Source organism: Takifugu rubripes, chromosome 4 (assembly GCF_901000725.2).
Source record: "Takifugu rubripes chromosome 4, fTakRub1.2, whole genome shotgun sequence".
Taxonomy (NCBI): domain Eukaryota; kingdom Metazoa; phylum Chordata; class Actinopteri; order Tetraodontiformes; family Tetraodontidae; genus Takifugu; species Takifugu rubripes.
The window spans coordinates 2,398,839-2,418,054 of NC_042288.1; the positions used below are offsets into that span (position 1 = coordinate 2,398,839).

General features: G+C 48.3%; 2 protein-coding genes across 2 annotated transcripts; both read right to left on the minus strand.

Annotated features, from left to right (window-relative positions):
• Nucleotides 1–9: 9 nt before the first annotated feature.
• LOC115249535 (protein FAM98A-like) lies at nucleotides 10–3,876 on the minus strand. Its single transcript, XM_029835103.1, has 8 exons — nucleotides 3,717–3,876; nucleotides 2,738–2,886; nucleotides 2,457–2,591; nucleotides 2,022–2,203; nucleotides 1,844–1,924; nucleotides 1,654–1,770; nucleotides 1,176–1,343; nucleotides 10–1,018 (listed from the first exon to the last, which is right to left on the minus strand). Exons 1-8 carry the CDS (start codon nucleotides 3,752–3,754, stop codon nucleotides 449–451), a joined length of 1,440 nt encoding a protein of 479 aa, XP_029690963.1. The 5' UTR covers nucleotides 3,755–3,876; the 3' UTR covers nucleotides 10–448.
• Nucleotides 3,877–3,992: 116 nt separating this feature from the next.
• LOC115249533 (cytoplasmic tRNA 2-thiolation protein 2-like) lies at nucleotides 3,993–18,699 on the minus strand. The gene is made up of 23 exons (XM_029835100.1): nucleotides 18,577–18,699; nucleotides 17,635–17,783; nucleotides 17,354–17,488; nucleotides 16,919–17,100; nucleotides 16,741–16,821; nucleotides 16,551–16,667; nucleotides 16,073–16,240; nucleotides 15,620–15,915; nucleotides 15,063–15,137; nucleotides 14,890–14,968; nucleotides 14,753–14,812; nucleotides 11,085–11,145; nucleotides 10,245–10,354; nucleotides 9,867–10,126; nucleotides 9,291–9,426; nucleotides 9,051–9,182; nucleotides 8,762–8,853; nucleotides 8,590–8,687; nucleotides 5,838–5,936; nucleotides 5,394–5,487; nucleotides 5,064–5,130; nucleotides 4,890–4,948; nucleotides 3,993–4,708 (listed from the first exon to the last, which is right to left on the minus strand). Exons 1-23 carry the CDS (start codon nucleotides 18,612–18,614, stop codon nucleotides 4,657–4,659), a joined length of 2,640 nt encoding a protein of 879 aa, XP_029690960.1. The 5' UTR covers nucleotides 18,615–18,699; the 3' UTR covers nucleotides 3,993–4,656.
• Nucleotides 18,700–19,216: the final 517 nt, after the last annotated feature.

The window sequence follows — 19,216 nt, forward strand, 5'->3', positions numbered from 1 at the left end:
GAAAACTCATTCATTTCGCATTTTATTGCTCACTCACACGTCCATGCAAACAAACATTACCAGCATTCATATTTGTATGCACACGATCTCCCCTGGACAGTTTCAGGCGGATCTTTCCCCCCTTTTAAGTTAATAAAGAAGTTTCCACTCAAACTCGCTAAAGTAAAACACTCGAAAAAAAAATAATAATTATGTTTTCAAGTCAAATTCAATAAAATAAATCAATACAGTAAAACAATAACAATGGCGTGCACCATTCTAATGATGGACACGGTGTTGCTAACATTTAGAACTTTGGAAATTAAAGTCCAATATAAGGCTTTATTAGGGTGAAAACACTAATTCTAGCCGAGGATCACACCGGTGCTGCGTGGAGCAGTAACATCTGAACCTGTCGCGGGGAGAAGCCGACAGCTTGAAGGCCTTTGAACTGAAGATCTGGGTCTCGTTAGCTTGTGTAATATCTGGGCTGAGTGAAGCCAGCCTGGCTGTACTGCTGCCCACCATATTGGAAGAACTGTTCAAACTGTCCGCCTTGGTTTAAATTCTGCCCCCCTCTTCCTCCCCAGCCGCCACCTCCTCCTCCACGACCGCGTCCCCTCCCTCCCCGAGATCCTCGACCCCCGCCCCTCTCGTGATGCCAGCTTCCATCCTGGTGATAGTTGTCATGGTGACCACCGCCTCCATAGTACCCAGGGTCCTGAAAGTTGCCCTGGTTGTTTCCTCCTCCATGGCTTCCTCTTCCTCCACCCTGATGGTAGCCCCCTCTTGCTCCTCCGCCTCTGCTTCCCCTGTCTCCTTGCCCTCCACCTCCTCTCTCGTATCCCCCTCGGCCACCTTGGTAGTGCTGCTCGTAGCCCCCTCTCCCACCCCCGTGCCCAGTTCCGCCATATTGCCCTCCGTAGTGCCCTCCCCCATGGGGAGCATCCTGACGTTTCTGCCAGGAAGGCATCTCTGGAGGCGGAGGCTCGATCTCGCAGGGACGCCCTCCTCTGTCAGGCACGCGGCCCATCAGAACCTACGAGAGCAGCAGATTCAGACAACGGTCACCAGAGATTCTAAAGCTTCCCAGTTTAGTTTGCATGAGAAGAATCTGAGAAGATCACGGCTGAAGATGCTGCTACTACACGGCTCCCTGGTCTCCACTGAAACTGGGATGAAGAGTCCTCACCAACCTTATTAATAGCACAGGCAGTCTTCTCCCTGATCTTGCCACTGCTTGTTCGGAGGATCTTGGAGAAGTCTTGCCGAGCAGCCAGAAGGTGAGCGACCGAGATTCTGCTTCTGCTGACGAGCACAGAACGCAGCGGCTGGTAAACTTTAGCCAGCTGCTCGGTGCGTGTCTGGAGAAAAGGTGAAAAGGGGACAAATTCAGTCAACCTGCAAATATTCCGTTAGGTCCTCTGGTGACCTTGGATCATAAGGTGAAGTTCCTTCATAAATCAGCTCCAGCAGAGATGCACTTAGATAATTCCGTCTTTCCACCTTCCTAAAGTTGCTTTAATCTGCACGTTGTACCTATTCAGCCTGAATTCAGATTCAATTCCTGGTTGCCTGCTGAAAAGCTGCAGCAGTTTCATGATGAGACGAAGATCTCTGAGAGGATGAGTGTAAGAGAAGAGAAATAAGATTATAATAAAGCAAAAGAGGTACCTTCGCTCTGTCAGACCAGCCAAAAGACTGAACCGTCACATCGAGACGCTTCAGCAACATTTTCCTTCTCACATCATAATCATTAATCAGTGCTTGATTTATAGCTTCGATTTTCTCCTGCAAAACAGGATATGAGCAGTCAAGTTTTGTTCACTTCTACCACATCTCTAGACTGTTTCTGTGAAATTACCAAGTGTACTGGTCCAAGGGGCTTCTTCATCAAAGGATCTCCAATATGACTGGATGGGACTCTGCTCAAAACCTCCTTTAACTAAAAAAAAGAGTTAAAATTCATAGAAGAATTCTGCAAAGCCATTCACCAGCTCGATCTCTGACAACTCATGATGAATTAGATGCGAGCAGCTGACCTTCTTCTCAATGCCGCTGAAGAACTGGAACATGGTGATGTTGGCTGGAGGCTTGGACATGCCCAGCACCAGGCACACGGCCTTCAGCTCCTGGAACACGGCGCTGCCCGACTCCTGCGCTTTCTTCTGGGGTTTATTAACCAAGATCATCCTCGACGCTTCCAACTCCGACACCAGAAAAGCTGAAATTAAAACAACATTGGATCACGCAGGATTCCAGAATGGGAATGGAATAGTGGTAAATCCACAGCTACCTGGTGATTATCCGATTAGAAATTTCAGCCATTTGACAGTTTTAAAATAATACTTGGAACATGTCTGGGATTAAATATTTTCATACAACAGTACTGAAGTTTCACAAGGCAACACTTTGGTTCCAAATAAAACTGCCACTTCAATTATGACTCAGTAAATGTCTGGTGAATGATGTCCTACTGAGGAGCAGCAGACAGTCGTCCTTGTTGAGGAACCTTTGGGTGATGTCTCCAGTGACGAGGACAGGGTACGGACAGGCAAGCTCTGACAGCAGACCGCTCATCTCCAGCTGGAAGCTCTCTGCCTCGCTCGGACCTGCGATGGACGCAAGCACACCAAACATGAGCCTACACACCCACCATATGCTCAATATTACGCACAGCTATGGTAATCTAAGGAACTCTAAGAGCAGTTTGGCTCTGTGGGGTATTTTCTTTGCTGCTGCCATTTCTGTGTCTTACTGTTTGTGGCATGAACATTCTCCTCCAGCTTGCAGTACAACTTGAGCTCCGAGACAATCCAGGCGCAGAGCTTGGTGTACTCCGGAGAAGCTGCGCCTCCCATGGCGGCACACTCCAGAGCACCATCCTCTAAAAGGGGGCCTTGGTACCTATAGTAACAGACATCCCAATCACCTTAAACAACCATGAAGAGCAGCAGTCGCAACAACTGACGTTTGTGCATTTGTGTGCCCGAATTTGGGCAAAACTGAAATAATGTCAAATAAATGCTCGGGGACCTGCATTAAACTACTTAAACCTGTATTTGGGTGGGTGATTCAACCAAACTTTATGAACACAAACAATGCAGCACTGGTCAGGAGAATTCAATAGATTACTGGTAATACTGGGGAATATGACACTCTACTACAATCATCTGTACTGACTTCATGGCCCATGACTTCAAATCATGTGGAAACTGTCTGAAAGGTTTAAATCTATATAATCTGTGTGAATGGTTTGATTTGGTCTATAATGCCCTAATATTTAGAGGGGTGTAGCTACTTGAACGCGACAACTTATGGGTGAAATCATGTTCTTCGGCCCACTTTATGGAAACCAGTTCTTCCAAACTCTCGCTTTAACGCCAAGTATGCAGAGGAATGTTGCTATTACACATATTTTTATTCCTAGTGTGACATATTCTGCACTTATTTCATTGAGTGACAACCAGTATTGTATGGTCAGTCAAGCGTTTGGATTAAAAAAAAGAGACTGAGTCGATGCTGACACACGCAGGACAGTGTTAAACAACATGTCGCAGATGTATTAAAAGAATCACCATCCTAGAAATGTTACAGTTACATATTTAGTAACTGCAGACACTGAGCTGACCTGCTAAATATGCTACTGCGTTGGCTAAATTTGGTAAACGCCGGTACGGCTAATCATCCTTCCTCTCTTATATTCCTACAGCAACATATGTGGGCTTCTGACTTACCCTAAATCCTCAAGCGAGACGAGAATTTCATTGTCCATCCCAATCAGAAATGGTTGTGCTCTTAGATAACAGATTTGGAAATGAGATTTTCACATCAGCCAGCTGAGCTGATACACGTTGAACTTCCACTGCTTCTTTGGAACAACAGGCGGTTGAATAAGTAGATAACAGGTCATTCATCGCCACCTGGCGGTAACGCCGGTCACTGCAGGCGAGCGTCACGGTAAATACTGGTTATTTTTATGGCTTTTATTATGGTTAACAAGTCACAGTGAAATTTACTCTTGTACGACAAAAATACACATATGTTTTTAAAAAAATTCACATTACTATAAAGCATTTTACAGTCATCCAAACTGTCGCAGTGATAATGTAGTAACTATGTCTTTACATTTTAGTTTGTGAAAGAAAAGCGAAATTAGACAGTTGCCGTGTTTGTTGGAAGATGCCAGAAGTGCTTCAACCATTATTATTATAATCATGCTAAAAATCAGGTATCAACTAGTCCAATTTTGCCAGCCTTCATATCTGGACTAGACCTTTTAACTTATCTGCAAAATCCAGGTCAAAACGTTTTCCTGCCCTCAATGTGACCTTCAACAAGAACAATTCAGACAGACCATAGAACACAGTCAAGACAGTGACTTTATCAAGAACAACATTCAACGTTTGGTCTATGAGCCACGATAGCAAAACTGAAGCCTTTGTTTCAAAAGAATAAGCATCACAAACACGCAAACAACTGTTTGCAGCATTAAATATCTGAGTTTCATTTAAACCAGCTTTTGAATTATGATGAGAAAAACATTCAATAAAAATTCAATCTATGGACAGGGTGGAAAGGAAGATAAATAATTCTGATTCCCACCACTAGAGGGTGATCTGGGATGGTGGATTCATTGTGATATTATCTACCTTTCATGTTCGATATAATATGTTTTTAATCACACTCATCCAACAGAAAGTCGGCGATTTCTTCTCTCATCCTGGACCTGTAGAACATGACAGAATGGGTCAAAACCAGGACAGGAAACAGACATTTCAGACTCACTATTAAAATGACCTGAATGGTAACGGAGAAACACCGTCTCAAACAGAGTATATGTTGGGAATATATTGTCTCTTTGTTGCACATTTAAACCAGTTGCGATTGTTCTTTCTGCTCATATTCACCTCCGTTGCCTCCTCTGAGCCTCTAACAGAATGTATGGCGGCAGTCGTTCCATGGATGACTGGAAAGAAGGACGTGAAATGAGAGCCTGCGTTGGCTGCAATCGGTGCAAACGTCTTATTCTAAACATTTTGTCTGGGGTGGATCAGGATGCCAGGCAGGCGTTTTAAACCCACCATGTCTTTCATGGTCAGCCGACAGCTGTAGCATAACAGACTCTTCAGATCAGTTGCCTCCGGTGTTCTGTAATAGAAAAAACACCTATTTAGGTCTGAGCCGTGCTCCTACGTCAGACGGCTGGGGAGAAATATGTTCATCTGCTTTCTCATAAACTGACAAGTGGAATTATCTGATAAAACAGATCACATTATGCTGTTTACAAGATTTGATGGGTGTGTAAACAGGTTAATCGAACTTCATATCAAACAATGATGGAGGACACAGATTCTGGTTAAAGCTGAAAATATGTGGCATCAAACTCACAACTATTTCATGTAATCTCTTACTTGGCAGGAGAGCAGCAGCCTTCACCACTCGCTACACTATCACAATCCTTTGCTTCTTCAGATGAGCAACACTGGCCGGCAGTAGCAGCCATTTCTGGACAACAAGAAAAATTATGGCTGGTGCAGCACAACCTCAGCTGGAGGCTTCATTCACGTCTTTGCCTCCGACCGCAACGCCAATTAATAGAGCTAAAATACAGCACAATTCCAATTTAAATAAGAGAAGTTAACTTATATGTTGACAGAAATGACTCCATTACCACTTTTAACTCATAATTATATAGAAACAGTGAGTGCATTTATGTTCTAGCTCTGCCTCTAAATAATCTAACAATAATGTAACAGCATGTTTTGCTATACTCCTCAATAGATCCTAATATGAATATAGGGTTTTCCTGGTTTAACAGAGGTCATTATTGTTGGTAATGATGGAGTGTGGATCACCTGGATTTGGACTTTGAATGTTGGTGCTGGAAGCTCGTGGAGATTTGGTCCGGGAAAGCTGCTCTGAGATCAGTGTGGCTTTAAAGGCAGAGGCTTTCTCTGGAAGGATGAAAAGGCAACGATCACTTCAGGAGGATGATTACAAGTGAAGAAAAATCACATTTTATTAACGCCCAGAGAGGAGAAATAACCGTTTCCACTCAGTTTTTTATTCTTGTAGCCGTACTATGTTCCAAACAATTAGCATCCATCCATCCATCCATCCATTCTCTACCACTTATCCGGGGTCGGGTCGCGGGGGCAGCAGCCTAAGGAGAGAAGCCCAGACTTCCCTCTCCCCAGCTACCTCCTCCAGCTCATCCGGAGGGATCCCCAGGCGTTCCCAGGCCAGTCGAGAGACATAGTCTCTCCAACGTGTCCAGGGTCTTCCCGGGGGTCTCCTACCGGAGGGACATGCCCTGAACACCTCACCAGGGAGGCGTCCAGGGGGCATCCTGACTAGATGCCCAAGCCACCTCATCCGGCTCCTCTCAACGCGGAGGAGCAGCGACTCTACTCCGAGCTCCTCCCGGATGGCAGAGCTTCTCACCCTCTCTAAGGGAGAGCCCCGCCACCCTACGGAGGAAGCTCATTTCAGCCGCTTGTACCCGTGATCTTGTTCTTTCGGTCATTACCCAAAGCTCATGACCATAGGTGAGGGTAGGAACGAAGATCGACCGGTGCAGAGTCCGCATTACTGCGGACACCGCACCGATCCGCCTGTCAATCTCCTGCTCCATTCTTCCCTCACTCGTGAACAAGACCCCGAGGTACTTAAACTCCTCCACATGGGGCAGGATCTCCTCCTTTACCCGGAGAAGGCACTCCACCTTTTTCCGGTCGAGAACCATGGCCTCGGATTTGGAGGTGCTGATTTTCATCCCAGCCGCTTCACATGCGGCGGCGAACCGATCCAGTGATCGTTGGAGGTCACGGGCCGATGACGCCAACAGGACCACATCATCTGCAAAAAGCAGAGACCCGATCCTGAGGTCACCAAACTGGACCCCCTCAACATCATGACTGCACCTAGAAATTCTGTCCATAAAAAAGTCACGAACAGAATCGGTGACAAAGGGCAGCCCTGGCGGAGACCGACCCTCACCGGAAACGAGTTCGACTTACTGCCAGCAATGCGGACCAAACTCTGGCACCGATCGTACAGGGAGCGGACAGCCCGTATCAGGGGGCCCGGCACCCCATACTCTCAGAGAACCCCCCACAGGACCCCCCAAGGGACACGGTCGAATGCCTTCACAAAACACATGTGGACTGGTTGGGCAAACTCCCATGCACCCTCGAAGACCCTGCTGAGGGTGTAGAGCTGGTCCACTGTTCCACGCCCAGGGCGAAAACCACATTGCTCCTCCTGAATCCGAGGTTCGACTATCCGGCGGACCCTCCTCTCCAGTACCCCTGAATAGACCTTACCAGGGAGGCTGAGGAGTGTGATCCCCCTATAGTTGGAACACACCCTCCGGTCCCCCTTCTTAAAAAGAGGGACTACCACCCCGGTCTGCCAATCCAGCGGCACCGCCCCCGATGTCCACGCGATGTTGCAGAGTCGAGTCAACCATGACAGCCCTACACCATCCAGAGCCTTAAGGGACTCTGGGCGGATCTCATCCACCCCCGGGGCCTTGCCACCGAGGAGTTTTTTGACTACCTCGGCAACTTCAGCCCCGGAGATACGAGAGCCCATCTCCAGGTCCCCAGGCCCTACTTCCTCACTGGAAGGCGTGTTGGTGGGATTGAGGAGGTCCTCGAAGTATTCCTTCCACCGATCCACAACATCCCGAGTTGAGGTCAGCAGCACACCATCACCACTATACACAGCGTTGACAGTGCACTGCTTCCCCCCCCTCAGACGCCAGATGGTGGTCCAGAACCTTTTCGAGGCCGTCCGAAAGTCGTTCTCCATGGCCTCACCGAACTCTTCCCATGCCCGAGTCTTTGCCTCGGCAACCGCCGTAGCTGCACTCCGCTTGGCACGCCGGTACCCATCTGCTGCCTCAGGAGTCCCACAGGCCAGTAAGGCCCGATACGACTCCTTCTTCAGCTTGACGGCATCCCTCACCGCTGGTGTCCACCAGCGGGTTCGGGCATTGCCGCCACGACAGGCACCAACCACCTTGCGGCCACAGCACCGGTCAGCTGCCTCAACAATGGAGGCACGGAACACGGTCCACTCGGGCTCAATGTCCCCCGCCTCCCCCGGGACATGGTCAAAGCTCTCCCGGAGGCGTGAGTTGAAGCTCCTTCTGACAGGGGACTCTGCCAGGCGTTCCCAGCAGACCCTCACAACACGTTTGGGCCTGCCAGGTCTGTCCGGCATCCTTCCCCACCATCGGAGCCAACTCACCACCAGGTGGTGATCAGTTGACAGCTCCGCCCCTCTCTTCACCCGAGTGTCCAGAACATGCGGCCGCAAATCCGATGACACAACCACAAAGTCGATCATCGATCTGCGGCCTAAGGCGTCCTGGTGCCAAGTGCACATGTGGACGCCTTTATGTCTGAACAAGGTGTTCGTTATGGACAATCTGAGACGAGCACAGAAGTCCAATAACAAAACACCACTCGGGTTCAGATCAGGGGGGCCGTTCTTCCCAAACAATTAGCATTTCATCCACAAACTGATGCTTTGAACAAATCTGTCAAAGTGGAGTTGGAATATTCTAATAGGAGGGATTCTGCTCTGCTGCAAACCGACCGACATCAGTATCCAGAGTGCACATGCAGAGCAGACATCTGTCACACTGGTGACCTGTGGAAGAGCCCTTCGCCACCGTCTGCAGCTTCTCACTGGTCCTACAGGTGGCACAGCGAAGTTTTAATAACAACATTCAACCTTTCTTCAAGGCGTTTGGGATTTGATGAGAGACCTGTAGATGGTGCTGACAGTGGAGGGAAAGTCTGCCTGCAGTTTAGTCACGAAGCTCTCCGTCAGACGCTGAATACTCGCCTTTTCTGTTGTCTACAGCACAGAAACAACAAGACCATCATCAGCAGGCTGTGGATGGATGTGCGGAGTCTACGTTGGGATGACGGTACATCACCCCACACAGCAGAAGACATTCATCAAAGGAACCATTATAGAGCGCTGAGCACGATCTGTTGGGAGTCTGATTCACTCTGCAGGTAAAAGCTGGGTGTCCTGAGGTCTAAGCTCACCTTAGTTTCCAGATTTGGTGTGAATACAGTGGGGACGCTGAACATGTGGTTGTAGTAGGCTATTTCTTTAGCCGAGTAGTCTCTCATTGGTTTCACCATTATAACGTCACCAAACCTCAAGTCTGCGAAACCCTGTGGACACAAACAGGTGCAATAAAATCCTAATTTTATATCATGAGGTGGTTCATAAAAAGCAAAGGCAGACATTTTGATGATTCAGATTGACACAACTTTACACACCGTGTCCTGAGCCAGCTGTGCTCCTCTGCCCAGTGATATGCTGGTGAGCAATTTAATAGCTAGTCTGGTGCAATGGTCTCCCAGCATCAGTTTACTGTAGCCCTCCGTGCGCGCTGTGTGCACCAGCAGATGCTGCCTATAAAGAAACCGCATCTCTGTCAGGGTAAAATAAACGCCGTGCTTGATGAAGACTAAACATCGATGTCTTTGTCAATGTTCTCCCAGTAGTAACATTGACAAGATAGTTGAAAGTCGGGAGCACTTGGCTGTGAGTTCATGTACGTACTTGTTTTATACTGGGTACCAAAATCCACTGTACAGTCAGGACATTTTTGGGAAGTGAGGACATTTTAGCTGGTCCTCACAACTTGAAAAGATGTTTGAAGGATGTGGGTTTAAGGTTGAGGTTAGGTTAGAATTAGCGGGTTAGTTTGGATGGTTAGGGTTCGGGGAAGGAGCTGGGTAATGCAGTATGCACATGAAAGTCCTCACAAAGATAGAAGTACAAGAATGTGTGTGAAGTGTACAAAGCAAAATGAAGTAAATAAGAAAACAAGTGAGAGTCGTCAGTCTAACCTTAGAGTGTTCAGAAGGTCCTGTCTTGCTGTCAGAGTCTTGGCAGATGATATCAGTTGCTGTAGTAACTGCGTCTCGGACTCTGGAACATCTGGAAATAATGTTTCTTTCTCCTCCTGTTCTGTCGCACGGCTGTTGCTGCTCTCGCCGATGAACTTGAACTCGTTCGTGAACTTATCCGCAGCTGCTTTGTAGGCACTGGCTGTTCTTTCGGAAGACGGTGGCACTATCGTGATAACTTCACTGGGAAGGGCCAGAACCTGAGAGACATTTAGCATATTCCGTTAATAACGCACAAGACATCCTACATTCAAGTATCAGGGCATCATTTTAAAAGGCAGATCTTGAAATTATTCAAAATACCTCACAGGCACTGACCTGTTCCAGTGGCACAATGTGAAATGGGAACCCAGTGGCTTTGAAAACAGTCTGCAGCTCGGCTACAGTCTTGCGTCTGTCCTCCACTGACTGACCAACAGCACCGCCCTCTGAGAACAAAGATAACCAACCCGTGCTGAGCGGTCCTTAATACTACTCAGAATAACCATCCTCACAGCTGTCCACTTTCCCCTTCTTGGGTCGTGGATGGTGCTGGAGGAGAAAGACAAATAACCATTCACATTCACACCTCAGGATAATTCAAACTAACCAAGTCACCTTTCCACCTAAATTGAGACACAAATATTAGCAGAATACATTCAACTACACCCCAGAAACACATTTTTCTACTGGGTATGAAGTAGTGTTGTCCATTGATTCTGGTCCAACTCTTTAAATTTCAGTCTAATGATTTCAATTTGCCATATTTTGTATTATAAATGTAAGAGTGACGCCCTCCATGGGTTGGAACCCTTCTATTATAATCAAATTTTACTGTTGGCTGAGATGGGGGCCCATGACGTTTTGGTGGCAGCTTGTGTCAGGATCTGCCACCGTTTGATGCACCCCTCCTATAAAAACTAGCACCTCCTGATCTTCTCAGCACCGGCTCAAACTGGTACGGCTCTGGACCACCGTGGTCATGATAACCCCCCCCCCACCCGTGGGAAGCATGTCTGCACTACCAGTACTGATAGACTCGCTACTAAGGGCCAGCTAGTAAGTGTTCATGCTTTTTTTGTTTTGTTTGTGTGTGTGCTGCCCATAGTCAAGCCTTTTTTTTTTCTTTTTTTTTTTAAATTTCCAGCCTCGCTGCACATTACACTTTTAGTAGTTTACCGTCAATGAAGATGATTCCAGGCAAGAATCTTAACTTTTTGTGGGCGTTTTGACTCAGTCCCTGTAACACAAGAAAATATTTTAGTTGGATCGATATAATTATATTGACGGACAGCTGGGATGTGGCTCAAAACTACTATTATTATTCATCACAAGCTTATGTTGTAACATTTTTAAGACACACAGAAAATTTACAAAATTTTTGTTTTAGGAAACTGAACAATTTCCATCCATCCATCCATCCATCCATCCATCCATTCTCTACCGCTTATCCGGGGTCGGGTCGCGGGGGCAGCAGCCTAAGGAGAGAAGCCCAGACTTCCCTCTCCCCAGCTACCTCCTCCAGCTCATCCGGAGGGATCCCCAGGCGTTCCCAGGCCAGTCGAGAGACATAGTCTCTCCAACGTGTCCTGGGTCTCCCCGGGGGTCTCCTACCGGAGGGACATGCCCTGAACACCTCACCAGGGAGGCGTCCAGGGGGCATCCTAACTAGATGCCCAAGCCGCCCCATCTGGCTCCTCTCAACGCGGAAGAGCAGCGACTCTACTCCGAGCTCCTCCCGGATGGCAGAGCTTCTCACCCTATCTCTAAGGGAGAGCCCCGCCACCCTACGGAGGAAGCTCATTTCAGCCGCTTGTACCCATGATCTTGTTCTTTCGGTCATTACCCAAAGCTAATGACCATAGGTGAGGGTAGGAACGAAGATCGACCGGTGCAGAGTCCGCATTACTGCTGACACCGCACCGATCCGCCTGTCGATCTCCCGCTCCATTCTTCCCTCACTCGTGAACAAGACCCCGAGGTACTTAAACTCCTCCACTTGGGGCAGGATCTCCTCCTTTACCCGGAGAAGGCACTCCACCTTTTTCCGGTCGAGAACCATGGCCTCGGATTTGGAGGTGCTGATTCTCATCCCAGCCGCTTCACATGCGGCGGCGAACCGATCCAGTGATAGTTGGAGGTCACGGGCCGATGACGCCAACAGGACCACATCATCTGCAAAAAGCAGAGACCCGATCCTGAGGTCACCAAACCGGACCCCTTCAACACCATGACTGCACCTAGAAATTCTGTCCATAAAAGTCACGAACAGAATCGGTGACAAAGGGCAACCCTGGCGGAGACCGACCCTCACCGGAAACGAGTTTGACTTACTGCCAGCAATTCGGACCAAACTCTGGCACCGATCGTACAGGGAGCGGACAGCCCGTATCAGCGGGCCCGACACCCCATACTCTCGGAGGACCCCCCACAGGACCCCCCGAGGGACACGGTCGAATGCCTTCTCCAAGTCCACAAAACACATGTGGACTGGTTGGGCAAACTCCCATGCACCCTCGAAGACCCTGCTGAGGGTGTAGAGCTGGTCCACTGTTCCACGCCCAGGACGAAAACCACATTGCTCCTCCTGAATCCGAGGTTCGACTATCCGGCGGACCCTCCTCTCCAGTACCCCTGAATAGACCTTACCAGGGAGGCTGAGGAGTGTGATCCCCCTATAGTTGGAACACACCCTCCGGTCCCCCTTCTTAAAAAGAGGGACTACCACCCCGGTCTGCCAATCCAGGGGCACCGCCCCCAATGTCCACGCGATGTTGCAGAGTCGAGTCAACCATGACAGCCCTACAACATCCAGAGCCTTAAGGGACTCTGGGCGGATCTCATCCACCCCCGGGGCCTTGCCACCGAGGAGTTTTTTGACTACCTCGGCAACTTCAGCCCCAGAGATACAAGAGCCCATCTCCAGGTCCCCAGGCCCTACTTCCTCACTGGAAGGCGCGTTGGTTGGATTGAGGAGGTCCTCGAAGTATTCCTTCCACCGATCCACAACATCCCGAGTTGAGGTCAGCAGCACACCATCACCACTATACACAGCGTTGACAGTGCACTGCTTCCCCCCCCTCAGACGCCGGATGGTGGTCCAGAACCTTTTCGAGGCCGTCCGAAAGTCGTTCTCCATGGCCTCACCGAACTCTTCCCATGCCCGAGTCTTTGCCTCGGCAACCGCCGTAGCTGCACTCCGCTTGGCACGCCGGTACCTATCTGCTGCCTCAGGAGTCCCACAGGCCAGTAAGGCCCGATACGACTCCTTCTTCAGCTTGACGGCATCCCTCACCGCTGGTGTCCACCAGCGGGTTCGGGCATTGCCGCCACGACAGGCACCAACCACCTTGCGGCCACAGCACCGGTCAGCTGCCTCAACAATGGAGGCACGGAACACGGTCCACTCGGGCTCAATGTCCCCCGCCTCCCCCGGGACATGGTCAAAGCTCTCCCGGAGGCGTGAGTTGAAGCTCCTTCTGACAGGGGACTCTGCCAGGCGTTCCCAGCAGACCCTCACAACACGTTTGGGCCTGCCAGGTCTGTCCAGCATCCTTCCCCACCATCGGAGCCAACTCACCACCAGGTGGTGATCAGTTGACAGCTCCGCCCCTCTCTTCACCCGAGTGTCCAGAACATGCGGCCGCAAATCCGATGACACAACCACAAAGTCGATCATCGATCTGCGGCCTAAGGCGTCCTGGTGCCAAGTGCACATGTGGACGCCTTTATGTCTGAACAAGGTGTTCGTTATGGACAATCTGAGACGAGCACAGAAGTCCAATAACAAAACACCACTCGGGTTCAGATCAGGGGGGCCGTTCTTCCCAATCACACCTCTCCAGGTCCCACTGTCATTGCCAACGTGAGCATTGAAGTCACCCAGGAGGACGAGGGAGCCCCCAGAAGGGGCACTCTCCAGCACTCCCTCTAAGGACTCCAAAAAGGGTGGATATGCTGAACTGCTGTTTGGACCATAGGCACAAACAACAGTCAGGATCCGTCCCCCCACCCGAAGGCGAAGGGAGGCTACCCTCTCATCCACCGGGGTAAACTCCAATACACAGGCACTGAGCTGGGGAGCAACCAGAATTGCCACCCCTGCTCGTCGCCTCTCACCATCGGCAACTCCAGAGTGGTAGAGAGTCCAACCCCTCTCAAGAAGACTGGTTCCAGAGCCCTTGCCGTGCGTCGAGGTGAGGCCAACTATATCTAGTCGGAACTTCTCAACCTCGCGCACCAACTCAGGCTCCTTTCCCACCAGAGAGGTGACATTCCATGTCCCTAGAGCCAGTTTGTGCAGCCGGGAATCAGACCGCCAAGGTCCCTGCCTCCGGCTGCTACCCAAAACACAATGCACCCAACCCCCTTGGCCCCTCCTGCAGGTGGTGAGCCCACGGGAAGGGGGTCCCATGTTGCCTCTTCGGGCTGCGCCCGGCCGGACTCCATGGGCAGAGGTACGGCCACCAGGCGCTCGCCAACGTGCCCCACCCCCAGGCCTGGCTCCAGGAGGGGGCCCCGGTGACCCGCATCCGGGCAAGGGAAACTTGGTACCAATGTTGTTATTCATCATCAGGGGGGGTCTGGGCTACGCTTCGTCTGATCCCTCACCTAGGACCTGTTTGCCATGGGTGGCCCTACCAGGGGCATATAGCCCCAGACAACGGAGCTCCTGGGATCATTGGGACACGCAAACCCCTCCACTACGGTAAGGTGGCAGCCCAGGGAGGGGTGAACAATTTCGAAATGACAAAGGTTCTTGTTTCATTCTGCCAGAACTTTGGGTAAACACTGCTACATGAAGGGTTCATAATGTCAAAACACAAAATGGTGGAAATAGCAAAAACCTGTTGAACTTGACTGAGCATTGAACATGAAGAAGGACCTCCAGAAACAGCCAGCAATACCTACAACCATAAAAAGACCAGGGGTTACAGGAAGAGTTATTTTCCAATGATTAAATGTAAGTCCAAAAACAATTTACCTTCTCACCGGGAAAAATGACCCGATTTTTACCCAGCATGGCTCTGAACTTATGAATGAAGTACTCCTTAAAACAGTCTCTAACCCAACAAAGAAAACAGACAAACAAATTCAGTTTCTGATAATCAACATTCATTTTATACAAATGCAATAAATGCTGGAGAAGCTGTGTACCTGCAGTAGGGGTCTCCAGCCCTGATGACTACAGCTGCAGTCAACTCCTTGCATTTGAGGCATTTCTTGGAAATGCTGACAAATCAAAGAAAAACACATTTTAAAAGCTAAGCTGTCTCTTATAACTGAAAGCAATTCCACTACCTGGTAGTTAAGACTCAATATGCATTAAGTGATTGTTTATTCTGCAGCCTGGTTCAAAATTTAGTGCACACACATAGACAACACACATTTACACGTATTATTAACATGTACTGTGACATTACATTACAAAATACAAGAAAATTAACAGCTGATCAACCACTGGTTAAGCGTTTAACGGGATAATTCTGGGCTACAATTACAATTATCTTGTTACTTTGCAGCCGAGGTTTTTGAATGTATTCGTTGTTATTGCTGCATGAGATCGTACATCATATTATTTATCTCTCCATTCTAATGTTTGCCTGTTTTCTTTGCACGGTGGGCCATTACTCTGTTAGGCCATTACACTTTTCTGTTTTACAATAAATATTAGTTATGTGGAACATGTTAAATTAGATGGTAAATATACGTACCAGGGCACATTTGGTGTTCCAGCGCATCCTCTTCCTCCACCCTGATGGTAGCCCCCTCTTGCTCCTCCGCCTCTGCTTCCCCTGTCTCCTTGCCCTCCACCTCCTCTCTCGTATCCCCCTCGGCCACCTTGGTCGTGCTGCTCGTAGCCCCCTCTCCCACCCCCATGCCCAGTTCCGCCATATTGCCCTCCCCCATGGGGAGCATCCTGACGTTTCTGCCAGGAAGGCATCTCTGGAGGCAGAGGCTCGATCTCGCAGGGACGCCCTCCTCTGTCGGGCACGCGGCCCATCAGAACCTACGAGAGCAGCAGATTCAGACAATGATCACCAGAGATTCTAAAGCTTCCCAGTTTAGTTTGCATGAGAAGAATCTGAGAAGATCACGGCTGAAGATGCTGCTACTACACGGCTCCCTGGTCTCCACTGAAACTGGGATGAAGAGTCCTCACCAACCTTATTAATAGCACAGGCAGTCTTCTCCCTGATCTTGCCACTGCTTGTTCGGAGGATCTTGGAGAAGTCTTGCCGAGCAGCCAGAAGGTGAGCGACCGAGATTCTGCTTCTGCTGACGAGCACAGAACGCAGCGGCTGGTAAACTTTAGCCAGCTCCTCGGTGCGTGTCTGGAGAAAAGGTGAAAAGGGGACAAATTCAGTCAACCTGCAAATATTCTGTTAGGTCCTCTGGTGACCTTGGATCATAAGGTGAAGTTCCTTCATAAATCAGCTCCAGCAGAGATGCACTTAGATAATTCCGTCTTTCCACCTTCCTAAAGTTGCTTTAATCTGCACGTTGTACCTATTCAGCCTGAATTCAGATTCAATTCCTGGTTGCCTGCTGAAAAGCTGCAGCAGTTTCATGATGAGACGAAGATCTCTGAGAGGATGAGTGTAAGAGAAGAGAAATAAGATTATAATAAAGCAAAAGAGGTACCTTCGCTCTGTCAGACCAGCCAAAAGACTGAACCGTCACATCGAGACGCTTCAGCAACATTTTCCTTCTCACATCATAATCATTAATCAGTGCTTGATTTATAGCTTCGATTTTCTCCTGCAAAACAGGATATGAGCAGTCAAGTTTTGTTCACTTCTACCACATCTCTAGACTGTTTCTGTGAAATTACCAAGTGTACTGGTCCAAGGGGCTTCTTCATCAAAGGATCTCCAATATGACTGGATGGGACTCTGCTCAAAACCTCCTTTAACTAAAAAAAAGAGTTAAAATTCATAGAAGAATTCTGCAAAGCCATTCACCAGCTCGATCTCTGACAACTCATGATGAATTAGATGCGAGCAGCTGACCTTCTTCTCAATGCCGCTGAAGAACTGGAACATGGTGTTGTTGGCTGGAGTCTTGGACATGCCCAGCACCAGGCACACGGCCTTCAGCTCCTGGAACACGGCGCTGCCCGACTCCTGCGCTTTCTTCTGGGGTTTATTAACCAAGATCATCCTCGACGCTTCCAACTCCGACACCAGAAAAGCTGAAATTAAAACAACATTGGATCATGCAGGATTCCAGAATGGGAATGGAATAGTGGTAAATCCACAGCTACCTGGTGATTATCCGATTAGAAATTTCAGCCATTTGACAGTTTAAAAATAATACTTGGAACATGTCTGGGATTAAATATTTTCATACAACAGTACTGAAGTTTCACAAGGCGACACTTTGGTTCCAAATGAAACTGCCACTTAAACTATGACTCAGTAAATGTCTGGTGAATGATGTCCTACTGAGGAGCAGCAGACAGTCGTCCTTGTTGAGGAACCTTTGGGTGATGTCTCCAGTGACGAGGACAGGGTACGGACAGGCAAGCTCTGACAGCAGACCGCTCATCTCCAGCTGGAAGCTCTCTGCCTCGCTCGGACCTGCGATGGACGCAAGCACACCAAACATGAGCCTACACACCCACCATATGCTCAATATTACGCACAGCTATGGTAATCTAAGGAACTCTAAGAGCAGTTTGGCTCTGTGGGGTATTTTCTTTGCTGCTGCCATTTCTGTGTCTTACGGTTTGTGGCATGAACATTCTCCTCCAGCTTGCAGTACAACTTGAGCTCCGAGACAATCCAGGCGCAGAGCTTGGTGTACTCCGGAGAAGCTGCGCCTCCCATGGCGGCACACTCCAGAGCACCATCCTCTAAAAGGGGGCCTTGGTACCTATAGTAACAGACATCCCAATCACCATAAACAACTATGAAGAGCAGCAGTCGCAACAACTGACGTTTGTGCATTTGTGTGCCCGAATTTGGACAAAACTGAAATAATGTCAAATAAATGCTCGGGGATGTGCATTAAACTACTTAAACCTGTATTTGGGTGCCCAAACATTTATGAACACAAACAATGCAGCACTGCTGGTCAGGAGAATTCAATAGATTACTGGTAATACTGGGGAATATGACACTCTACTACAATCATCTGTACTGACTTGAAAAATCATGTGGAAACTGTCTGAAAGGTTTAAATCTATATAATCTGTGTGAATGGTTTGATTTGGTCTATAATGCCCTAATATTTAGAGGGGTGTAGCTACTTGAACGCGTCAACTTATGGGTGAAATCACGTTCTTCGGCCCACTTTATGGAAACCAGTTCTTCCAAACTCTCGCTTTAACGCCAAGTATGCAGAGGAATGTTGCTATTACACATATTCTGCACTTATTTCATTGAGTGACAACCAGTATTGTATGGTCAGTCAAGCGTTTGGATTAAAAAAAAAAGAGACCCGAGTCGATGCTGACACACGCAGGACAGTGTTAAACAACATGTCGCAGATGTATTAAAAGAATCACCATCCTAGAAATGTTACAGTAACATATTTAGTAACTGCAGACACTGAGCTGACCTGCTAAATATGCTACTGCGTTGGCTAAATTTGGTAAACGCCGGTACGGCTAATCATCCTTCCTCTCTTATATTCCTACAGCAACATATGCGGGCTTCTGACTTACCCTAAATCCTCAAGCGAGACGAGAATTTCATTGTCCATCCCAATCAGAAATGGTTGTGCTCTTAGATAACAGATTTGGAAATGAGATTTTCACATCAGCCAGCTGAGCTGATACAAGTTGAACTTCCACTGCTTCTTTGGAACAACAGGCGGTTGAATAAGTAGATAACAGGTCATTCATCGCCACCTGGCGGTAACGCCGGTCATTGCAGGCGAGCGTCACGGTAAATACTGGTTATTTTTATGGCTTTTATTATGGTTAACAAGTCACAGTGAAATTTACTCTTGTACGACAAAAATATACATATGTTTTAAAAAAAATTCACATTACTATAAAGCATTTTACAGTCATCCAAACTGTCGCAGTGATAATGTAGTAACTATGTCTTTACATTTTAGTTTGTGAAAGAAAAGCGAAATTAGACAGTTGCCGTGTTTGTTGGAAGATGCCAGAAGTGCTTCAACCATTATTATTATAATCATGCTAAAAATCAGGCATCAACTGGTCCAATTTTGCCAGTCTTCATATCTGGACTAGACCTTTTAACTGTATCTGCAAAATCCAGGTCAAAACGTTTTCCTGCCCTCAATGTGACCTTCAACAAGAACAATTCAGACAGACCATAGAACACAGTCAAGAC